The following is a 23,378-nucleotide window of genomic DNA, read 5'->3' on the forward strand; positions in this document are numbered from 1 at the left end:
TGACACTTTCAGAATCTTGACCTTACTGTGACATACTAAAAAACACATACTGTACACATTTCAGCATTTTTATTTTTAAAAATGTCTAAAAATTCAGTACATGGTAAAAAGAAGTCTCACTTCAAAAGAAATATTTGTAGATCTCAGTGGAGCACAAACTTAACATGAATACTGAGACAGTTCTACAGGATCAACCTAACACAAAATATGAAAAAGAAACTCACATTTGCACAAAAAGAATAAAATAAAAACATTTCCACTTTCTACATGCAGGTAGATCTTTTTGTTGGCTACAATGCAGATGTTTCTATTTCTGATGAGTCCATGAGATCTGGGAAAGCAGGAACTGCAGCTGATCTGGTGTCAGAGAATCTAAGAGGTCACGCCCATCTATCTAGAGGAGTTAGAGCTGGAGCGAGAGCGGTGGCGCCTGCGACCGGGAGATCTGGAGCGAGAACGGCGGCGTACAGGGGAACGCCTCCTCGGGGAGCGGGACCTGCAAGGACACAAAGGCTCATGGTGATCATTTTCAAACACTGAAGCCCATCTAGACAATACATCAAATATGGATGTTGCTGCAAAGAAGCTACAAATTCTAAACGGTGGATTCCACACACACAGAAATTTAGTATCTAACCAAATGTGAAATATAGCCACAATCTCCCCTCATAATCCTGAGTTATGGCATTTAATAATGGCCAGAAAAATGTTTTTCAGAATGTTATGATGACAGTGAAGTTGACCTTTGAGATATAAAATGTCATAATCACTTAATTCTATTAGATAATTGTGTACATGTATGTGTGACCTCAGCCTTTGACCACAACATTTTAATCAGTTCATCTCCGAGTGTGCAAAGTTTGAAGAAATGCTCTCAAGGCTTTCCTGAGATATCACATTCACGAGAATGGGACAGACTCCGACTCCAATTCCAAAAACATAACGCCTCCGACCGACCACGGCTGTCGCCATCACAGAGGCATGAAAAAACTCTTGTGCTAGGAAGGCTGGAAGATGAGCAGACTTAATTGTCTGAACCAAAGAACCTGAACATCTGTTTCCATAATAGTGCGAATATCAAATGTAGATGGACATAGCTAGTGATTACAAATCATTCAATGTACCTCCTCCTCATGCGAGGTGGACTCCGACGCCACATAGGCGGTGGTGGGGGCATTCTGCGAGGGGGAGAAGGTCTACGAGGTGGAGGGCGGACTCTTTGAGCCAGCACGGCAGATGCACTGATTTCCTGTCCATCAATCTGACCTATGGATAACAAAGTCATCACAGTTATTTAACACGTATGCCTAGAGTATTCGTGTGAGTCAGAGAGACTGAAGGAAAGTGGCCTACCTCCATCCATGTGTTTCAGGGCCTTCTGGGCCTCCTCAGGAGTCTCAAACTCGACATAAGCGTAACCCCTGGACAGGTTTGGGTTGACCCTGTCCGTTGGCATTTCCACCATTTTGATTTTTCCATAAGTGGCAAATATCTCCTGGATGTGGTCCTGTGAAAGAAAGACGCACAGTATGCTTTTCAGAACCACTAACAGATAACTTTGATCATCTGTGGAGGAATATTGTTATTGTCGAATAATATGAATAAAATAGACCCCTGACAACAAGACTAAGGGAATGAAAATCAATAACATAATTAATTAAAAATAATGGCACCATCTTAACTTTTTGTTCCAGGAGATTATGATTGTCTACCTAATGTTACGTTTCTGAGGTAGTGCCATAATCTCAAATCATATAATATCATGCATTCTGCTATTAAAAAAAGCTTAACATTTTATCAGCTGACCTTGGTGACATTCCTAGTCAACCGCCCTAAGTGAACTTTAGTTGGTTTGGGGCTCGGGCTTCTTTTCCTTCGCTCCTTATCATCTCCCCTCTTCTGTGTTTTTGACCTGCAGAATCACAAAAAGAACATTGATTCATTCGTCATGACTTAAAACAAGTGAAAATATAAGACATCGCAGTGTATAAATATTGGGTAGATGCATTGGAAAAAGTGACTTACGCTGAGCGGGAGCGGCGGCGGTTGTCATGGCGTCTACGGCTGGGGCTGGGGGAGCCTGAGGAGCTGGAAGAGGAGGAGGAACGAGAGCTTGAAGATCCAGAGCGGCTGGAACCAGATGAGCTGGATCCACTTGAGGAACCCGAGCTGGAACCCGAACTGCTGCTTGAAGTAGAACTAGACCTGGACCTGGTTAGGGTCAAAAGAAAGAAAAACATGTTAGGTACAGAAATATACATAGATGAGACTGATTTTGTCAGGGAAAAAACCTATCAAATAAAAAGGGGCAACCAACCTGCTGCTAGTGCCGGTAGAGGCACTGCGGCGTTTCCTTGCTTTCTCCCGTCCTCTCTCCTTGTCTCCTTCCTTGGTACCAGTCTTTTCTTTGCCTCTATCTTTAGTTTTTTCCTCCTCCTTCCGCTTTGTGGGTGATGGTGCCCTAAAGTCAGAGGGAAGTTGCTGTTACATTGAGAGAAGATACGTTGTGGGGCTGCGACCAACAATCTTCATATATTTAGTCTATAAAATGTCAGCAAATATTGAAAACTGCATGCCACAATTCCATAGAGCCCAAAATAATGTTCAAGTTGCCATTTGGTCTGACCAACAAACCAAAACCCAAATATATTCAAACTACTGACACAAACTGGATTTACTAAACTTTTTGAGAAGCTAGAACCAACAAAAAGTTAAGGTTGTTGGCTGATAAATGATTTCACGATTATTCTGTCGACTAATGAAATGTAGTTTCAGGACTACACGAAGTAACTGTTCCTTCAAAACATGAATATAATCCAGCAATTATATTGTGTCAATACTGTGAAGGACTTGCAACCATAAAGGGAGTACGTTATGTGACCAAAGAAGGTAGTATGAGTTTAAACTTCTCGCTGAGAGTAAACACAGACAGTTACTGAGCAAATCGGAGCAAAACGTACGATGTTGCATGAAATACACGACTAACGTCATTTTCATTTTAAAATGTTCGCCATTTTTTAATGATGTTGTATATGGAGTGTGTGTGCAGTCTTATATCATTACTATTACAACTGAAACATGAGACTAGTAAACTTTACTACCAACAACGGAAAACCCGCCGCCATTGATTTTCATTCAACTGACTCCTGAAAACACGGAGGACGTAGCCACGGGGACTGATGTTTGGTCGATTACTACTCTATTCGTAAATGCACAAAAGGTTAAAAAAACATGACACAATTTTCCGTATACGATTAAAAATGTAATGGAATTCAAACAACCTTGATTGCAATCAAATAAAAGGCTAAACTTACATATTTTTCAAACGAGGTAATTCGCTTCAACCACTTGCGGCGGCCGGAAAAAACGTCGCTAGGTGATGACGAAATAGCGGAAGTTACGTAGCTATCAGAGCGCCACATACATTTGTTTATTTATGTTGTTCTCGATACAAATGTGCATTTATGTGTGCATGACTATATCGTAGCTATGTTAAGATGAAATATTTCAACATGGTACGTGAAATTATTTAAACATCAATTGATCTTCCCTCTTGTCGGCAAGGTGAGTGCTTCACTTTATAACAGTACTGTGAGAACCTAGCTTTTGTTGTTGGCTAGCTCAGTTGTTAGGTACAGATGTGAGCGAAAAACCTATTACACCGATCCCGAATAACATTGTGTTTTGTTATCTGGAAAAAAATATATTTATGATAACCAGAAGCCACTTTACTGATTTATCAAGCAAATATATGCGACGACAGAAAAAATAAGCAGTTGTTAAGATCTAACGTTAGTTTTTCCATGCGTGGATCAGTATCTTATACGTTTATTCTTTACTGAGATACGTTGGTAGTACTATATAATAACAAACGTGCTTCTTAATAAAACATACATTTTATTGTTACAAGGGGAAACTTTGGTATTAAGTCAAAATTATGAAGGAAAGAAATCATGTTAAGGATAAGGATCCCATAAGAAGCTAAGCAAAATGTTGCACAATGGAGGCAGTAATACACTTCTGCATTAGGTTACTGATATTTTCACATATAAGATTTCCACAGCTACAGCACCTATTCAGACACTCTTTTTAAATCATCTGTCAGTATAAACCATACACCAAATGTTAGTGTTAGTGTAATGTTATTTTATATATGAATCTTTTAGAGATTAGCAGTCTAATTTACTGAGTCCCTCTGGAGTGAGAGACCATGGGCCGTTTGGATGATGCTGCCAAACACAAAGTGGTGGAGCTGCGGAAGGCTGGTCTGAGTTTCCGCAAGATCAAAGCTGTGCTGGAGCTGGAGAACATCAAGGTGTCTGCCCAGGCCATCTACCTGTTCCTGAGGGAGTTTCAAGGGAGGCCGCCAGGGAAGGTAAGACCTATGGAGGCTGGCAGCACCACATCATCCGCACAGATGCAGCATCGAGCCGGGGAAATACAAGAGAGCTGGAGTAACATTCGTATCCAAAATCTTCTGCGTGAAGCATCTCACCATGCTGGCTTTGCAGCTGCTGCACATTTAACCAAACAGACTTCCACAAATCCAGACACTGATGCAAAGCCATCTGGGTCTGGGGAGACCAGTGGAGGCAGCAGACCAGAACAGCATCATGAGGGAGATAAGGAAGAAAATGACATCCAGATTGTGAGTGTAACCTCTCTTGCACAGAGCAGCCAACAAAGAACTCCTCAGTCGACTGTAACAAGAGCAGAAGCCGGTGCTGTGTCTTCCACACTAACAGCTTCTGGAGCATTCATGAGGAAGAGAGGGACACCTTCTCCAGCCACTAATTCAATGCTGGCAGCTCGAAAGAGGCTTTTGGATAAAGCGCTGTCACACAGGATGAAGGTACATACTTATACAATCGGTTTGTAATTATTGGTTACTCTAGCACAAAATGTAATGTGTTGAATACCCTAAGAATCTAATTATTTGTTTGTCTTAACCTGCATACATTGTTGTACAGTCATTCCACCAGGTGGCGTCATTATTGAGGAGAGATCACCCAAGTGTCCTAGGTGCTGATTGGAGAAGTTCAATACCACAACCACCAGAAACTTATGATCTGACCACTGAAAAGGTGAGAAAAGAGCAAACCTGATCTCAGCCTTTATTCATCTTTAGTAAAGTGTGAGCCAGCAGTTTATAAATGACAGACTTCAGTGACTTCTTGAGACCAGGCTACATTACATGTTAAATCCAAGGTTACGTTTGGATAATGAATCTTTTTTACCAGTAGCTAAGTACCAGATAGTATATCTTCACCTGGGAGCCCGAACCATTAAAGGGCACTTTCACAAGCCAACATTAAGTCCATTTTAATCAAACTCTGGTGCGGTTTGTATGGGCAGCTGTTAATGCAGTGATTGTACTCTGGTGTGGACCAAAACAACCGATCTGAGACATAATCCTACCCATTTGCAGTGAACCAAAGTGCAGGGGATTATGGGCTGGCAGCGAGGGCATTTGTTGAGATGGACACGTATGGAAAATAGACAAAATAAAATTCCAGGGATTCGCATTCTGCTCCATATTGCTTGGTTAGTGTTTTCTCCGCGCTTCTCGATTTCTATGTTTACATTTTCCCCCCCAAAATTTCTGACCAATGACTTTTGTGAGTACATTTCCTTCCCTTCTCTTACGTACACGGCCCTCAGAAAATATATTTTTTAATTAGTACACTGCATACCTGTCAACCCTCCCGTTTTTCCCGGGATTATCCCGTATTTTTACTTCTATCCCGTTTTTCTCCCGTTTAAATATTTTCCAGTAATTATCCCGTATTTTTAACCTTTCAAAAAAATACAATAGGCCTAATTAAAAAAAGTGTAAAGTGGTTTCCGGTAGAGCAGGTGGCAGTATTATGTTTAACTTTAGCTGAAAAACGTTATAACGTTAAACACACAGAAGAAGAAAACAGGAACAATAACACAGAAGAAGACGCGAACATATGATGAGAGTCACAGTGAACGGGAGATAGATGGAGACGCAGTTGTACCTGCCAAACAAGTTAAAACTTTATGCAAGTAACTAGACAAATGAGAGAAGACCGAAAAGCAGAGTCGGGCAAACTAATGCTTTTTGTAAAGTGTGCCATTCAGATGTTAGCATCGCACACGGCGAAATAAGCGATGTTCGCCAGCAAGAAAAACCGTCCAAGCACAAGCACGAGGCACAAAACATACACTGTCAATGACTTCATGTGTGACAAGAACTGTATCGGAGGCAAACCAAGTGACCAAAGCTGAGGGAAAGATGTCGACGTCTGTCCGTCCTGGGAGAGGGATCCCTCCTCAGTTGCTCCCCCTGAGGTTTCTTCCATTTTTCCCCCTTTAATTATGGGGTTTCTTTTAGGAAGTTTTTCCTTGTGCGATGCGAGGGTCTAAGGACAGAGGGTGTCATAACCTGTACAGTCTGTAAAGCACACTGAGACAAATGTATAATTTGTGATATTGGGCTATACAAATAAATTTGATTTGATTTGATTTTGATGCTTTGCGTCAAAAATAATGTAGCCTTCAGCTTCTGCGTTGATTTCAGTCGCAGTGTAGCGGACATGTTTCCAGACTCTGACATCGCAAGGAAGTCCTCGTGGGGGAAACAAAAGCCACACAACTCATCCATCATCAAATAAATTGATGATAACTCATCAAATAAAATACATACATCTTATAAACATGTCTGTACAAGTAATACACACTTTAAATAAACATGTATTTCCTGAATGTGTATATATATATATATATATATATATATATATACACCCGTCCCTTATGTGTTTACGTTTACATTGGTGGCGGAGTCCGGCAAAATGAATTCCCTTATTTTGAAATTCCAATGTTGGTACACTGGGAATCCGAACCAAACTAAATAGAAAACAAACCAAAAGTATCATTATTCTAAGTGTTATGTTAATTAACTTGCATTATAACCTGTTCATTGTTTTTCACCATTTTCATGATATCTTTGTTATGTTGCACAGACTCTTATGGAAGGTCAGTCCGGTGGGGGCTGTGCCACCAGACGTTTTCTCACACAGAGACCAGGTCTGTCTGTCCGTTCCCTTCACCCTCTCCCTCGAGTTGGCGTTCGTCTCCCTAACCGCTCACTAGCACCCTTAACATCCTCGGCTCCCGGGGTCGCCGTCATCCGTCTACAGACCCCTGGATGCCAGGGCGCAACGCGTAGGGAGGGGAACCCAAGCCCCCAGCAGGCAGTCCAGGACACTGGAGGGAGAGGTGGTCTGCAGGATCAGATTCAGAACTTGGGCTCTGAGGTGCGCAGCTTGGGTCTGGCAGTGAAGATGCTAGTGGAGCAGCAGTGCCGCCTGGAGAAGGAGCAGGTGCAGCAGACGCACATCCAGAAGCAGATCCTCAGCACTCTCCAGTGCCTCGCCACCAAACTGGGACGTTGTAGCATTGTTCAACAGCAGCACAACAAAACACCATCACCCTCTGGTTTGCCAACGGCTTCTGCATCTACCTCCTTCAGCCAAGACACCTTCAACTTCAATCAAGGCACATACATTCACTGCAGCCAAACCCAGCCACGCTACAACTCTTTAGAGAGTTTAGAAAATGTAGAAACCTTTAAAGTGCCAGGACTGAGCCCTTCAAGCATGAATGGGTTTCCACCATGTAGCAATGCTGAGAACCTCCCACTTACTCACACTCCTCATACACAAATGTATGCATCTTCATACCCGCAGCAAAACAGTCAAACACTAATGCCACCCTACACACAGTCCTATGTCTCTACATATAACCAGTCACATGCTCAGACGTTTAGAGGATCAGAGAGTAAAACATCTGTTTTCCCAAGCAGCTGTTCAGCAAGGACTCTCCAGGACTGCAGTGTGTCCACCCAGCCGGTGATGAACTCCAACAACTCTTTACAGGATCAACAGATGAATATTATTAAAGTGGAAGGACCTTAGAGGCCTTCAGATGCTTCAGTGTTTTGGGACCATAAGGGCTTGGATGTGCTTTTTTTTTTAGGAGTCCCTTTAGAATACGTAATTAAGACGCACATGTTTTTATAATGAATGTAGCATTTCTTAAATTAATTAATTTTATTTACAAAGTACATTTTTAGACAATACAATCAGCATTAGAATTTAATTCTTCATTAATGTGTTTACAATTTGTCTTCACCATAGGCAATGATTACAACATTTGCAGAAATGATTATATGAAGGCACTTTTCTCACACTACTTGTTTATTTTGTATCTATTCATTTTCTATCACTGGGACGAGCATTACGAACAGTTTTACTACCTGTATGCTAACTGATAAAAATAAATAAAGAGATGATATGATCCAAAGCACGATAGTCAATATTGTAAATAAACTTTCCATAAAGATGAGTTCATGAGTTCATCTCATGACCTGCACTGGAGGAGTGAAATGTAAGAGCAGCATTTTAATCTTTAACCAGAACTGCTACAACTGAACTTGAAAAAGAGGAAAATTACACATCATTCTGAGTTTCACATCAAATATTTTTGGTCCGAGTTGACCCCTTTTCCTGTGTCATCATCAGATTATTCCATCAAAAGCTCGATAAATACCTTAACAAGTTTTCTTAAAAAGCCTATAAGAGCAGACCAGTGTTACAGAAACAGGTGGATCATTTCAGACAGAGGGTGAACACAGGTATCAGACAGTTTGACAAAAATAATGTGTTTTTTGAACATTAAAGTAAAAATCCAAAATACAAGTATGAGACTAAATATCAGCAAATTTCAGGGAGGTATGATGAGGGGAAGGGGGGACTGACATGGTAATGATTTTTATGTGTAAATTCTGCTCCATTATCAAATAAAGATTTGTTGAAAAAGAGTAGCATATAGTGCCGCAGTGAGAGCACAAGAGGGCGGACTGCAGAGTCAGAAGAAGATGGATAAATTGGAGATGGCAGCCCTGGTGTTGCCCAACAGGTGAAATAAATTAAGGAAAACGTTTTTAGAAAGGATGAAAAAAAATCATATGATTGAATGCAGTGACATGAAAACTAGAAAAAATCAAGTTCCAGCTCTCTTCCTCATTGGCGACTAACAGCACACAGCTCATGAGGTGAAGGAGTGAGGGTGAAGCCCACAACTGGTGTCAGATCCAATTCATCCTCTGTAACTCCAGGTGGAGGAGTGAAATGAAAGCGCTGGAGGAGGGAGGTGAAGAAGAGGAAAAGCTCCATTCTGGCCAGACTTTCCCCCAGACACACCCTGCGACCTGCGAGAACGAAAAGATTTGCAAAGAGTTCAACTGAATAGTTTCTTGAAAATTCTATTATATCTAGACAAAATGATTGTACCTGCAGAAAAGGGCATGAAGGCGTCTCTCCTGATAAATTTACCCTCCATATCCAGGAAGTGGGAAGGGTTGAAAGTGTATGGGGTTTCCCATTCACTCTCATCATGCAGGACAGAAGTAAGAAGAGGAAACACAGTAGTCCCCTGTAGGCAAAAGCAGAGCGCAAAATATTGGCACCAAAGCACTGTTAGAAACCATCTTACAAAAAAAAGTGTTTGTGCGTGTGTGTGTGTGTGTGTGTGTGTATGCGTGTGTGACCTTTTTGATAAAGTAACCCTGGAATGTGACGTCTCGGCTGGTTTTGTGAGGAAGGGCCAAGGGGGCAATGTTGGCCAGTCTCTGTGTCTCGTGGATGACAGCATCAGTGTACGGCAGGTTCTTACGGTCATCTACTCGGACCTGACGGCTTCCAACCACCCTGCTCAGCTCCTCTTGGACCTGTTCTGCACTCACATAACATTTAGATTAAATTGGATGAATATACGAGTACACACAATTGGGAATAAAGTGGAAACACTGTAATTTCACCAGGGACAAGTGAGTGGGTTTGTTTTTACACCTTGAAAATGAGGGTACTTGGCCATGAAAAGTAGACCCCACTGAAGTGTATTTCCTGTAGTATCAGTCCCAGCTCCAAACAGATTTCTCACGCTGTAGACCAGGTTGTCATCATGATAGTGTGAATCTTTTATTTCAGACTCCTAGAAAACATAGAGAAAAAGGTACGGTGGCCCCGAGAGCTCAACACACTGCAAATTAAGAAAGCACATGCAAATAGAAACAACACAAGCAAATGAAGAAAGCTCTTCACCAATTTGACAACACATGTGCAGCATTTAGAGGAGAAGCTCCAAACCCAATGGAAACTCTTTCCAGGGGACAAAAAAAAAAAAAAAAAAAAAAGATGCACACGCCGGGGACAGCTTGTGAATTTTTTGTGGCTTATGAAGTTATTGGCTGATGAAGTCTATCCTTACAGTAAGAAGGAACACATTTTGCCAAAATAACACAGACACAGACTCACCAGGTGAAAACAATATCAGCATCACTGTTGTGGCCATTCAAAAAAACTCAAAGGTCATTTTCTATACGCAATGATTTATTCATCAGTGTTATCAACCGACGAGTGGATTCACTGGAGTTAGACACCTCACCTCCAGGTTTAGTTTATGGGTCAGGAATGCATCAACAAAGCATCTGCACATCTCAGGGTTCAAAGTCTCCTTCAGGTCCGCTATTATGTTCCTTGTTTCTTGCCTGTTGGCCTCCACGTGTTTCATCAAATCCCTCCAGTTTTTAAGATAAGGGCCCAGCCAAGGAAACGTGTTGTATATCTGTAAAGGGGCAGAATACAGAACAAATGTTAACAGCCATCAGATCTGAAGTGTTCAGATGGTACCCTTCCAAAGAAATATTAAAACCGATGTGTGCAGGCAAATATAAATAATAATAATAATAATAATAATAATGATCCAAAATTAAGTTTGTAAATTAATAGTGAACAAATATGTACTTTATTTAACTTATATTTAGTACTACACTACTTTCTATACAGTACTTTCTATCCAGGAATCTTCTTGGGAAATTATTATTTAAAGTTATATATTTAAGAAACTTCTAAATAAAGTTTTAACAAATATTTCATTAACTACAACAGTTTAAGCTCTTAAGCATCAGGTTTTCTTTGTAATCATCTGAAGTCACTAGATCTGAAATCCCTCTCTAGTACCAGGATGGATGCTGTTCCGGTCAGACGGATGGACTCGTGTTCGCTTTCCACCAAAGAGTCGAATTTAGGATCCTTGTAGTCAAACCTCTTTCCAAACATGAGAGCTGATATGATATTTGAAGCTGCATAATTAATAGTCTGGGCGTTGTCGAAGGCTTTACCTGAGAGAGAGATAAAGTTAGATAGTGAGTGCAACTCATTCAAAGGACTGTTGCCATATAAAGAAGTGCAGAGTTTTAGAAAAGATCATGTTACCTTCCCGTTGTTCAAATTCTTCACTCAGGTAGCCACATTCCTCTATGATTTTACCTTCACTAATCCTTCTGCCCATCCCAAAATCTCTCAGTGTACTTAGAGCAAAACGCCTCATTTCTTTCCAAGAGTCGCCATTGGAAAATATTATGCCTGAAAACAAGAGTGGTTGGCTTGTTTATACAAGGACAGAAAAAGGCCAGTAAAATAAACAAACAAACATTTCTCTCTACCGTTTCCTTTTGTGAAATCATAGAATATTGGAGTGACCTCTCGATCTCCAAATTCCTCAGCATGGTTGACCAGAGCCTGTCTGACTGTCTTGTATCCTGCCAGGACCACCACCTTCTTCATTCCAAAGTAGACTCTAAACACTGGTCCATATTGTTTAGACAGCTGAAAAGATGGAGGCAAGTAAAAGTGAGACTCACTGTCCTCTATTAGAAATGTAATTTACTGAGAAGAAAAAAAAAAAAATTATATATATATATATATATATATATATATATATATAGATATAATATATATAGATATATATATATATATAGATATATATATATATATATATATATATATATATATATATATATAGATATATATATATATATATATATATATATATATATATATATATATATATATATATATATATATATATATATATATATATATATATATATATATATATATATATATATATATATATATAAAACATCAATTTCTTGTCTTCTAACAAAGCAATGGAAATAACTTAATAGTTTAAAGACATACAACACATTTCTCACATCAACAAGAGAGCGGTCGAGTCTTTTGAGATCCACCTGAAGCAGGTTACCAAGCAGGGGAAGAGGTGTAGGCCCTGGAGGCTCCAACTTCTTGTTCTGGGAGCTGAAGCTGGAGTAACAAAGGTGGAGAAGCAGCAGGCCCATAATCGCCACCGACAAGTAGACTGAAATGGAAAACTGGAAAAGATCTTCCAACATGATTCTGCTGTCACCTGGATCTGACTTCTTTTAGAAAACCTTTTCACTGAACAGCTGTTTTCAAAGTTAAATGAAGAGATAAATCCCTGGTTGTCAAAAATAGCGTTTCTAGTTTCTACCTGCGGTTTCAACCAGTTTGAAGTGTCTGCAAAGATGTAACCTCTTTTCACCTCTCTGGGTGGGGCATGTGACCAAATCTCCTAATTGATAAGTCCTCATTCCTAGATCCTCGCTTGGACCGGAAGTTGTAATGATGCGCCATCTCGAAGACCCTCCCAAACTCTTATTTCTGATCCTCGAACATTCAAATTTAATACACCCATGGGAGGAGCGAGGAGCGATCTCTGAGGAGCGAGGACACACGAGAGCAGCCGACACGGAAGTCTTTCAGCAGTCTACACGACCCTTCATTGGATATCAGTTATTGATTGTACACCACAGCTGATCGGACTGATCTGATCTTTCAACCTTAGTGAAATACCGCAGTGAAGACAGATACCACATTAAACTCAATAATCTACCACAAACAACTTTCTTCATTTATAAGAAATAGTTTTCTTTTCATGATCTGTTATTTCTCCCATTAACGTTGATTATAGATACAATTTAATTAAGAGATAATCAAAGAGTCTGTCTGTCAGCAAGAAACACTTTTTGCATTTACATTTTTATTTATCGTCATCTCCATTCAGTCACATGTGAGGCTGATCATCCCTGAGTGTTTGATATGAATTATGTGTTGTCCCTGAAACATTAAGTCTAATAAATAATGTCCAGTGTTCAACAGACTCCATAAGCATGTTCTGGGTTATAAATAATGAATATCATAACATATTGACACAAATAATATAAATGCATTCTGCCCGTACAAAAGGTCCCCGTCTTAGCAGGACACAGTATTCCGTATAAAGACAGACTGCAGGTTGTTATTCATGTGCAGGTGTTTGTTAGACAGGTACCAGACTGCTGCTGCTGCTCTGGCAGTGATGAATGGGCCTTTATTACACAGTGCACATGTGTGCACACACAAACTCCATCAAAAGTCTCCACAGCTGTAAAAGTCGACTGTCAGCTGATCCAGCTGTGATCGCAGATATCAGACACGGACGTCGCTTCACGTGACGCTTCAGAGGAAAGGACTTCTCATTTATCTAAAAACACATTTCCTCGTTTCCTCTTATATTGCATTGTGTCCTTGCGTCTTTCCATGCATTTACTAGTAAACTGCGCATACTAAGATACTAAGATACATATTTAATATTGTCATACAGATGCAAACAACTTAAGCTGCAATTGTATTTTTATATTTTACTTAGGATCAAATATAGGCTAACTGTGTCTTTTTACACCAGGGACGTGCGGTCAGGGGAGGCATATATTTATACAATAAACATAAATGTATATTTGTCGACTGGTATGTGCTATAACTGCATTTTCTGTACGATTCCAATCATTTTGATCATTTTTATAGTAAAAATCGCTGAATTTGAGCCTCACCTCGGATTGCACAATCCGTCCAAACTAGGTTGAGCGAATGCATTTGGCACGTGTCTGTTGCTATCTTTCTGTATGTCGCCAATATAATGTTTACGGACACTTTTATTATGCGTCCTGACTTTCCATAGTCCAGTTAATGTATGTAATGTATGTGTGTAACATATTTAGTCTTGCTGATGTGACATAAAACCACAGTGAAAAAACACCAGCTGTGGCAGACAGTACTCTGCTGCAGTACTCTGCTGCCTCACTGAAGAGGGCGCACGTGAGCCCAATACATGTACCTCTCTGAGCCGCCATAAATGTAATGTTCTTTTTTTGCCAAATATGTACCTTACCTGTGTGTGTATAAAGAATGCTGATATGAGATATGAAAAATAACCAGTAGTATTTTTTTAAATGATTCAGTATTTATCTAATGGAAATAAACACAGGGGCCAAAGTAAAAGATTGGTATATAACTGATTTTTATTGTAATTTTGGATGAACATTAGGTATAAGGCTATGTGAAGAGACAGGTCTACATTTATTTATAATAATATGACATGAGTTCTGCCATTTGCAATAGTGGACTAGAATCAGGAAGGTTAATGTAGCCGTCTCATTCTAAAATTAGTGCATATACATCAGCAGTCCTTCACATTCTTATTACAAAACAAATTACAAAAAACATTGAGGCTTCTCAGTCACTTCAGTTGATTATGAAAACATACATTTTTCCTCAATCCCATTTCAGATCATTTGCTTTCTTATGTGACTGAAATAAACTGTCTCCTGATAAATCCTCTAGATCTAAATCCTCTGAATTCAATTATACATTCAGTTATAATGCTGTGCTCTAGCTCTCTTCCTCATTGGCGACTAACACCACACAGCTCATGAGGTGAAGGACTAAGGGTGAAGCCCACAACTGCTGTCAGATCCAGTTCATCCTCTGTAACTCCAGGTGGAGGAGTGAAACGAAAGCGCTGGAGGAGGGAGGTGAAGAAGAGGAAAAGCTCCATTCTGGCCAGACTCTCTCCGGGACACACCCTGCGACCTGTGAGAACAAAGAGTTGCAGCAAGTTAACTAGATCACGTCTTTAGAATCGTATTATATCTAGACAAAATGGTTGTACCTGCAGAAAAAGGGATGAAGGCTTCTCTCCTCATAAGTTTACCCTCCTTATCCAGGAAGTGGGAAGGATTGAAGGTGTATGGGGTTTCCCATTCACTCTCATCATGCAGGACAGAAGTAAGAAGAGGAAACACAGTAGTCCCCTGTAGGCAAAAGCAGAGCGGAAGGTGTATCATTGAAAGTATTGGCACCAAAGCACTGTTGGAAACTATCTTACACAAACAAGTGTGTGTGTGTGTGTGTGTGTGTGTGTGTGTGTGTGTGTGTGTGTGTGTGTGTGTGTGTGTCTGTGTGTGTGTGTGTGTGTGTGTGTGTGTGTGTGACTGACCTTTTTGATAAAGTAACCCTGGAATGTGACGTCTTGGCTGGTTTTGTGAGGAAGGGCCAAGGGGACAATGTTGGCCAGTCTCTGTGTCTCGTGGATGACAGCATCAGTGTACGGCAGGTTCTTACGGTCATCTACTCAGACCTGACGGCTTCCAACCACCCTGCTCAGCTCCTCTTGGACCTGTTCTGCACTCACATAACATTTAGATTAAATTGGCTCAATATACGAGTACACACAATTAGGATTAAAATGGAAACACTGTTTGTTTTTACACCTTGAAAATGAGGGTACTTGGACATGAAAAGTAGACCCCACTGAAGTGTATTTCCTGTAGTATCAGTCCCAGCTCCAAACAGATTTTTCACGCTGGAGACCAGGTTGTCATCATGATAGTGTGAATCTTTTATTTCAGACTCCTAGTAGAAAAAACAGAAAGAAAGAACTGTATCGGAGGCAAACCAAGTGACAAAAGCTGAGGGAAAGATGTCGACGTCTGTCCGCCCTGGGAGAGGGATCCCTCCTCAGTTGCTCCCCCTGAGGTTTCTTCCATTTTTCCCCCTTTAATTATGGGGTTTCTTTTAGGAAGTTTTTCCTTGTGCGATGCGAGGGTCTAAGGACAGAGGATGTCGTAACCTGTACAGTCTGTAAAGCACACTGAGACAAATGTATAATTTGTGATATTGGGCTATATAAATACATTTGATTTGATTTGATTTTGATGCTTTGCGTCAAAAATAATGTAGCCTTCAGCTTCTGCGTTGATTTCAGTCGCAGTGTAGCGGACATGTTTCCAGACTCTGACATCGCAAGGAAGTCCTCGTGGGGGAAACCAAAGCCACACAACTCATCCATCATCAAATAAATTGATGATAATAACTCATCAAATAAAATACATACATCTTATAAATATGTCTGTACAAGTAATACACACTTTAAATAAACATGTATTTCCTGAATGTGTATATATATATATATATATATATATATATATATATACACCCGTCCCTTATGTGTTTACGTTTACATTGGTGGCGGAGTCCGGCAAAATGAATTCCCTTATTTTGAAATTCCAATGTTGGTACACTGGGAATCCGAACCAAACTAAATAGAAAACAAACCAAAAGTATCATTATTCTAAGTGTTATGTTAATTAACTTGCATTATAACCTGTTTTCACATTCATGATATCTTTGTTATGTTGCACAGACTCTTATGGAAGGTCAAGTCCGGTGGGGGCTGTGCCACCAGACGTTTTCTCACACAGAGACCAGGTCTGTCTGTCCGTTCCCTTCACCCTCTCCCTCAAGTTGGCGTTCGTCTCCCTAACCGCTCACTAGCACCCTTAACATCCTCGGCTCCCGGGGTCGCCGTCATCCGTCTACAGACCCCTGGATGCCAGGGCGCAACTCGTAGGGAGGGGAACCCAAGCCCCCAGCAGGCAGTCCAGGACACTGGAGGGAGAGGTGGTCTGCAGGATCAGATTCAGAACTTGGGCTCTGAGGTGCGCAGCTTGGGTCTGGCAGTGAAGATGCTAGTGGAGCAGCAGTGCCGCCTGGAGAAGGAGCAGGTGCAGCAGACGCACATCCAGAAGCAGATCCTCAGCACTCTCCAGTGCCTCGCCACCAAACTGGGACGTTGTAGCATTGTTCAACAGCAGCACAACAAAACACCATCACCCTCTGGTTTGCCAACGGCTTCTGCATCTACCTCCTTCAGCCAAGACACCTTCAACTTCAATCAAGGCACATACATTCACTGCAGCCAAACCCAGCCACGCTACAACTCTTTAGAGAGTTTAGAAAATGTAGAAACCTTTAAAGTGCCAGGACTGAGCCCTTCAAGCATGAATGGGTTTCCACCATGTAGCAATGCTGAGAACCTCCCACTTACTCACACTCCTCATACACAAATGTATGCATCTTCATACCCGCAGCAAAACAGTCAAACACTAATGCCACCCTACACACAGTCCTATGTCTCTACATATAACCAGTCACATGCTCAGACGTTTAGAGGATCAGAGAGTAAAACATCTGTTTTCCCAAGCAGCTGTTCAGCAAGGACTCTCCAGGACTGCAGTGTGTCCACCCAGCCGGTGATGAACTCCAACAACTCTTTACAGGATCAACAGATGAATATTATTAAAGTGGAAGGACCTTAGAGGCCTTCAGATGCTTCAGTGTTTTGGGACCATAAGGGCTTGGATGTGCTTTTTTTTTTAGGAGTCCCTTTAGAATACGTAATTAAGACGCACATGTTTTTATAATGAATGTAGCATTTCTTAAATTAATTAATTTTATTTACAAAGTACATTTTTAGACAATACAATCAGCATTAGAATTTAATTCTTCATTAATGTGTTTACAATTTGTCTTCACCATAGGCAATGATTACAACATTTGCAGAAATGATTATATGAAGGCACTTTTCTCACACTACTTGTTTATTTTGTATCTATTCATTTTCTATCACTGGGACGAGCATTACGAACAGTTTTACTACCTGTATGCTAACTGATAAAAATAAATAAAGAGATGATATGATCCAAAGCACGATAGTCAATATTGTAAATAAACTTTCCATAAAGATGAGTTCATGAGTTCATCTCATGACCTGCACTGGAGGAGTGAAATGTAAGAGCAGCATTTTAATCTTTAACCAGAACTGCTACAACTGAACTTGAAAAAGAGGAAAATTACACATCATTCTGAGTTTCACATCAAATATTTTTGGTCCGAGTTGACCCCTTTTCCTGTGTCATCATCAGATTATTCCATCAAAAGCTTGATAAATACCTTAACAAGTTTTCTTAAAAAGCCTATAAGAGCAGACCAGTGTTACAGAAACAGGTGGATCATTTCAGACAGAGGGTGAACACAGGTATCAGACAGTTTGACAAAAATAATGTGTTTTTTGAACATTAAAGTAAAAATCCAAAATACAAGTATGAGACTAAATATCAGCAAATTTCAGGGAGGTATGATGAGGGGAAGGGGGGACTGACATGGTAATGATTTTTATGTGTAAATTCTGCTCCATTATCAAATAAAGATTTGTTGAAAAAGAGTAGCATATAGTGCCGCAGTGAGAGCACAAGAGGGCGGACTGCAGAGTCAGAAGAAGATGGATAAATTGGAGATGGCAGCCCTGGTGTTGCCCAACAGGTGAAATAAATTAAGGAAAACGTTTTTAGAAAGGATGAAAAAAATCATATGATTGAATGCAGTGACATGAAAACTCGAAAAAATCAAGTTCCAGCTCTCTTCCTCATTGGCGACTAACAGCACACAGCTCATGAGGTGAAGGACTGAGGGTGAAGCCCACATCTGGTGTCAGATCCAATTCATCCTCTGTAACTCCAGGTGGAGGAGTGAAATGAAAGCGCTGGAGGAGGTAGGTGAAGAAGAGGAAAAGCTCCATTCTGGCCAGACTTTCCCCCAGACACACCCTGCGACCTGCGAGAACGAAAAGATTTGCAAAGAGTTCAACTGAATCGTTTCTTGAAAATTCTATTATATCTAGACAAAATGATTGTACCTGCAGAAAAGGGCATGAAGGCGTCTCTCCTCATAAATTTACCCTCCATATTCAGGAAGTGGGAAGGGTTGAAAGTGTATGGGGTTTCCCATTCACTCTCATCATGCAGGACAGAAGTAAGAAGAGGAAACACAGTAGTCCCCTGTAGGCAAAAGCAGAGCGCAAAATATTGGCACCAAAGCACTGTTAGAAACCATCTTACAAAAAAAAGTGTTTGTGTGTGTGTGTGTGTCTGACCTTTTTGATAAAGTAACCCTGGAATGTGACGTCTCGGCTGGTTTTGTGAGGAATGGCCAAGGGGGCAATGTTGGCCAGTCTCTGTGTCTCGTGGATGACAGCATCAGTGTACGGCAGGTTCTTACGGTCATCTACTCGGACCTGACGGCTTCCAACCACCCTGCTCAGCTCCTCTTGGACCTGTTCTGCACTCACAGAACATTTAGATTAAATTGGATGAATATACGAGTACACACAATTGGGAATAAAGTGGAAACACTGTAATTTCACCAGGGACAAGTGAGTGGGTTTGTTTTTACACCTTGAAAATGAGGGTACTTGGCCATGAAAAGTAGACCCCACTGAAGTGTTTTTCCTGTAGTATCAGTCCCAGCTGCAAACAGATTTCTCACGCTGTAGACCAGGTTGTCATCATGATAGTGTGAATTTTTTATTTCAGACTCCTAGAAAACAGAGAAAAAGGTACGGTGGCCCCGAGAGCTCAACACACTGCAAATTAAGAAAGCACATGCAAATAGAAACAACACAAGCAAATGAAGAAAGCTCTTCACCAATTTGACAACACATGTGCAGCATTTAGAGGAGAAGCTCCAAACCCAATGGAAACTCTTTCCAGGGGACAAAAAAAAAAAAAAAAAAAAAAAAAGATGCACACGCCGGGGACAGCTTGTGAATTTTTTGTGGCTTATGAAGTTATTGGCTGATGAAGTCTATCCTTACAGTAAGAAGGAACAAATTTTGCCAAAATAACACAGACACAGACTCACCAGGTGAAAACAATATCAGCATCACTGTTGTGGCCATTCAAAAAAACTCAAAGGTCATTTTCTATACGCAATGATTTATTCATCAGTGTTATCAGCCGACGAGTGGATTCACTGGAGTTAGACACCTCACCTCCAGGTTTAGTTTATGGGCCAGGAATGCATCAACAAAGCATCTGCACAGCTCAGGGTTCAAAGTCTCCTTCAGGTCCGCTATTATGTTCCTTGTTTCTTGCCATGTTGGCCTCCACGTGTTTCATCAAATCCCTCCAGTTTTTAAGATAAGGGCCCAGCCAAGGAAACGTGTTGTATATCTGTAAAGGGGCAGAATACAGAACAAATGTTAACAGCCAACAGATCTGAAGTGTTCAGATGGTACCCTTCCAAAGAAATATTAAAACCGATGTGTGCAGGCAAATATAAATAATAATAATAATAATAATATAATATAATAATAATAATAATAATCCAAAATTAAGTTTGTAAATTAATAGTGAACAAATATGTACTTTATTTAACTTATATTTAGTACTACACTACTTTCTATACAGTACTTTCTATCCAGGAATCTTCTTGGGAAATTATTATTTAAAGTTATATATTTAAGAAATTTCTAAATAAAGTTTTAACAAATATTTCATTAACTACAACAGTTTAAGCTCTTAAGCATCAGGTTTTCTTTGTAATCATCTGAAGTCACTAGATCTGAAATCCCTCTCTAGTACCAGGATGGATGCTGTTCCGGTCAGACGGATGACCTCGTGTTCGCTTTCCACCAAAGAGTCGAATTTAGGATCCTTGTAGTCAAACCTCTTTCCAAACATGAGAGCTGATATGATATTTGAAGCTGCATAATTAATAGTCTGGGCGTTGTCGAAGGCTTTACCTGAGAGAGAGATAAAGTTAGATAGTGAGTGCAACTCATTCAAAGGACTGTTGCCATATAAAGAGGTGCAGAGTTTTAGAAAAGATCATGTTACCTTCCCGTTGTTCAAATTCTTCACTCAGGTAGCCACATTCCTCTATGATTTTACCTTCACTAATCCTTCTGCATATCCCAAAAGCTCTCAGTGTAGTTCGAGCAAAACGCCTCATTTCTTTCCAAGAGTCGCCATTGGAAAATATTATGCCTGAAAACAAGAGTGGTTGGCTTGTTTATACAAGGACAGAAAAAGGCCAGTAAAACAAACAAACAAACATTTCTCTCTACCGTTTCCTTTTGTGAAATCATAGAATATTGGAAGGACCTCTCGATCTCCAAATTCCTCAGCATGGTTGACCAGAGCCTGTCTGACTGTCTTGTATCCTGCCAGGACCACCACCTTTTCATTCCAAAGTAGACTCTAAACACTGGTCCATATTTTTTAGACAGCTGAAAAGATGGAGGCAAGTAAAAGTGAGACTCACTGTCCTCTATAAGAAATGTAATTTACTGAAATTCACTTACCAATACTGAATAATAAATAATAAATAAATATATATATATATATATATATATATATATATATATATATATATATATATATATATATATATATATATATATATATATATATATATATATATATATATATATATATATATATATATATATATATATATATATATATCTATATATATATATATATATCTATTATATATATATATATATATCTATATATATATATATATATATATATATTTATTTAATTTATTTATTTTTTTAAACATCAATTTCTTGTCTTCTAACAAAGCAATGGAAATAACTTAATAGTTTAAAGACATACAACACATTTCTCACATCAACAAGAGAACGGTCGAGTCTTTTGAGATCCACCTGAAGCAGGTTACCAAGCAGGGGAAGAGGTGTAGGCCCTGGAGGCTCCAACTTCTTGTTCTGGGAGCTGAAGCTGGAGTAACAAAGGTGGAGAAGCAGGCCCATAATGGCCACCGACAAGTAGACTGAAATGGAAAACTGGAAAAGATTTCCAACATGATTCTGCTGTCACCTGGATCTGACTTCTTCTAGAAAACCTTTTCACTGAACAGCTGTTTTCAAAGTTAAATGAAGAGATCAATCCCTGGTTGTCAAAAATAGCGTTTCTAGTTTCTACCTGCGGTTTCAACCTGTTTGAAGTGTCTGCAAAGATGTAACCTCTTTTTACCTCTCTGGGTGGGGCATGTGACCAAGTCTCCTAATTGATAAGTCCTCATTCCTAGATCCTCGCTTGGACCGGAAGTTGTAATGATGCGCCATCTCGAAGACCCTCCCAAATCTCTTATTTCTGATCCTCGAACATTCAAATTTAATACACCCATGGGAGGAGCGAGGAGCGATCTCTGAGGAGCGAGGACACACGAGAGCAGCCGACACGGAAGTCTTTCAGCAGTCTACACGACCCTTCATTGGATATCAGTTATTGATTGTACACCACAGCTGATCGGACTGATCTGATCTTTCAACCTTAGTGAAATACCGCAGTGAAGACAGACACCACATTAAACTCAATAATCTACCACAAACAACTTTCTTCATTTATAAGAAATAGTTTTCTTTTCATGATCTGTTATTTCTCCCATTAACGTTGATTATAGATACAATTTAATTAAGAGAGAATCAAAGAGTCTGTCTGTCAGCAAGAAACACTTTTTGCATTTACATTTTTATTTATCGTCATCTCCATTCAGTCACATGTGAGGCTGATCATCCCTGAGTGTTTGATATGAATTATGTGTTGTCCCTGAAACATTAAGTCTAATAAATAATGTCCAGTGTTCAACAGACTCCATAAGCATATTCTGGGTTATAAATAAATAGTTCACAATCAGTATATCATAACATATTGACCCAAATAATATAAATGCATTCTGCCCGTACAAAAGGTCCCCGTCTTAGCAGGACACAGTATTCCGTATAAAGACAGACTGCAGGTTGTTATTCATGTGCAGGTGTTTGTTAGACAGGTACCAGACTGCTGCTGCTGCTCTGGCAGTGATAACTGGGCCTTTATTACACAGTGCACGTGTGTGCACACACAAACTCCATCAAAAGTCTCCACAGCTGTAAAAGTCGACTGTCAGCTGATCCAGCTGTGATCGCAGATATCAGACACGGACGTCGCTTCACGTGACGCTTCAGAGGAAAGGACTTCTCATTTATCTAAAAACACATTTCCTCGTTTCCTCTTATATTGCATTGTGTCCTTGCGTCTTTCCATGCATTTACTAGTAAACTGCGCATACTAAGATACTAAGATACATATTTAATATTGTCATACAGATGCAAACAACTTAAGCTGCAATTGTATTTTTATATTTTACTTAGGATCAAATATAGGCTAACTGTGTCTTTTTACACCAGGGACGTGCGGTCAGGGGAGGCATATATTTATACAATAAACATAAATGTATATTTGTCGACTGGTATGTGCTATAACTGCATTTTCTGTACGATTCCAATCATTTTGATCATTTTTATAGTAAAAATCGCTGAATTTGAGCCTCACCTCGGATTGCACAATCCGTCCAAACTAGGTTGAGCGAATGCATTTGGCACGTGTCTGTTGCTATCTTTCTGTATGTCGCCAATATAATGTTTACGGACACTTTTATTATGCGTCCTGACTTTCCATAGTCCAG

At 40.0% G+C, this 23,378-nt stretch overlaps 4 protein-coding genes and 1 pseudogene across 5 annotated transcripts; 1 reads left to right on the forward strand and 4 right to left on the reverse strand.

The window, feature by feature from the left end:
- Nucleotides 1-54: 54 nt before the first annotated feature.
- Nucleotides 55-3,420, reverse strand: rnps1 (RNA binding protein S1, serine-rich domain). Its single transcript, XM_029437266.1, has 7 exons — nucleotides 3,315-3,420; nucleotides 2,318-2,461; nucleotides 2,026-2,211; nucleotides 1,807-1,912; nucleotides 1,354-1,507; nucleotides 1,125-1,266; nucleotides 55-496 (listed from the first exon to the last, which is right to left on the reverse strand). Coding segments are annotated over exons 1-7 (840 nt in total). The 5' UTR covers nucleotides 3,317-3,420; the 3' UTR covers nucleotides 55-390.
- Nucleotides 3,391-7,979, forward strand: LOC115011954 (uncharacterized). 2 transcript variants are annotated; one of them, XM_029437259.1, is made up of 4 exons: nucleotides 3,391-3,564; nucleotides 4,167-4,852; nucleotides 4,971-5,084; nucleotides 6,987-7,979. In XM_029437259.1, the coding sequence occupies exons 2-4, from the start codon at nucleotides 4,211-4,213 to the stop codon at nucleotides 7,938-7,940; spliced, it is 1,710 nt and encodes a 569-aa protein (XP_029293119.1). In that variant the 5' UTR covers nucleotides 3,391-3,564; nucleotides 4,167-4,210; the 3' UTR covers nucleotides 7,941-7,979. The 2 variants fall into 2 exon arrangements, with proteins under 2 accessions (XP_029293119.1, XP_029293120.1); XM_029437260.1 differs by having other exon boundaries at nucleotides 4,202-4,852.
- Nucleotides 7,980-8,204: 225 nt separating this feature from the next.
- Nucleotides 8,205-12,455, reverse strand: LOC115011955 (cytochrome P450 2K1-like). The gene is made up of 9 exons (XM_029437261.1): nucleotides 12,083-12,455; nucleotides 11,531-11,693; nucleotides 11,301-11,450; nucleotides 11,046-11,206; nucleotides 10,471-10,650; nucleotides 9,876-10,017; nucleotides 9,575-9,759; nucleotides 9,318-9,459; nucleotides 8,205-9,235 (listed from the first exon to the last, which is right to left on the reverse strand). The coding sequence occupies exons 1-9, from the start codon at nucleotides 12,278-12,280 to the stop codon at nucleotides 9,048-9,050; spliced, it is 1,509 nt and encodes a 502-aa protein (XP_029293121.1). The 5' UTR covers nucleotides 12,281-12,455; the 3' UTR covers nucleotides 8,205-9,047.
- A 2,009-nt stretch (nucleotides 12,456-14,464) lies between these two features.
- Nucleotides 14,465-16,352, reverse strand: LOC115011774 (cytochrome P450 2K1-like). The gene is given in 5 exon segments (XM_029437001.1): nucleotides 14,465-14,816; nucleotides 14,896-15,037; nucleotides 15,223-15,407; nucleotides 15,497-15,638; nucleotides 16,341-16,352. Coding segments are annotated over 5 exon segments (669 nt in total). The 3' UTR covers nucleotides 14,465-14,628.
- A 1,999-nt stretch (nucleotides 16,353-18,351) lies between these two features.
- LOC115012302 (cytochrome P450 2K1-like) lies at nucleotides 18,352-21,914 on the reverse strand (annotated as a pseudogene).
- Between the last annotated feature and the right edge of the window lie 1,464 nt (nucleotides 21,915-23,378).

This window comes from Cottoperca gobio, chromosome 8 (genome assembly GCF_900634415.1).
Source record: "Cottoperca gobio chromosome 8, fCotGob3.1, whole genome shotgun sequence".
In the NCBI taxonomy this organism is placed as follows: domain Eukaryota; kingdom Metazoa; phylum Chordata; class Actinopteri; order Perciformes; family Bovichtidae; genus Cottoperca; species Cottoperca gobio.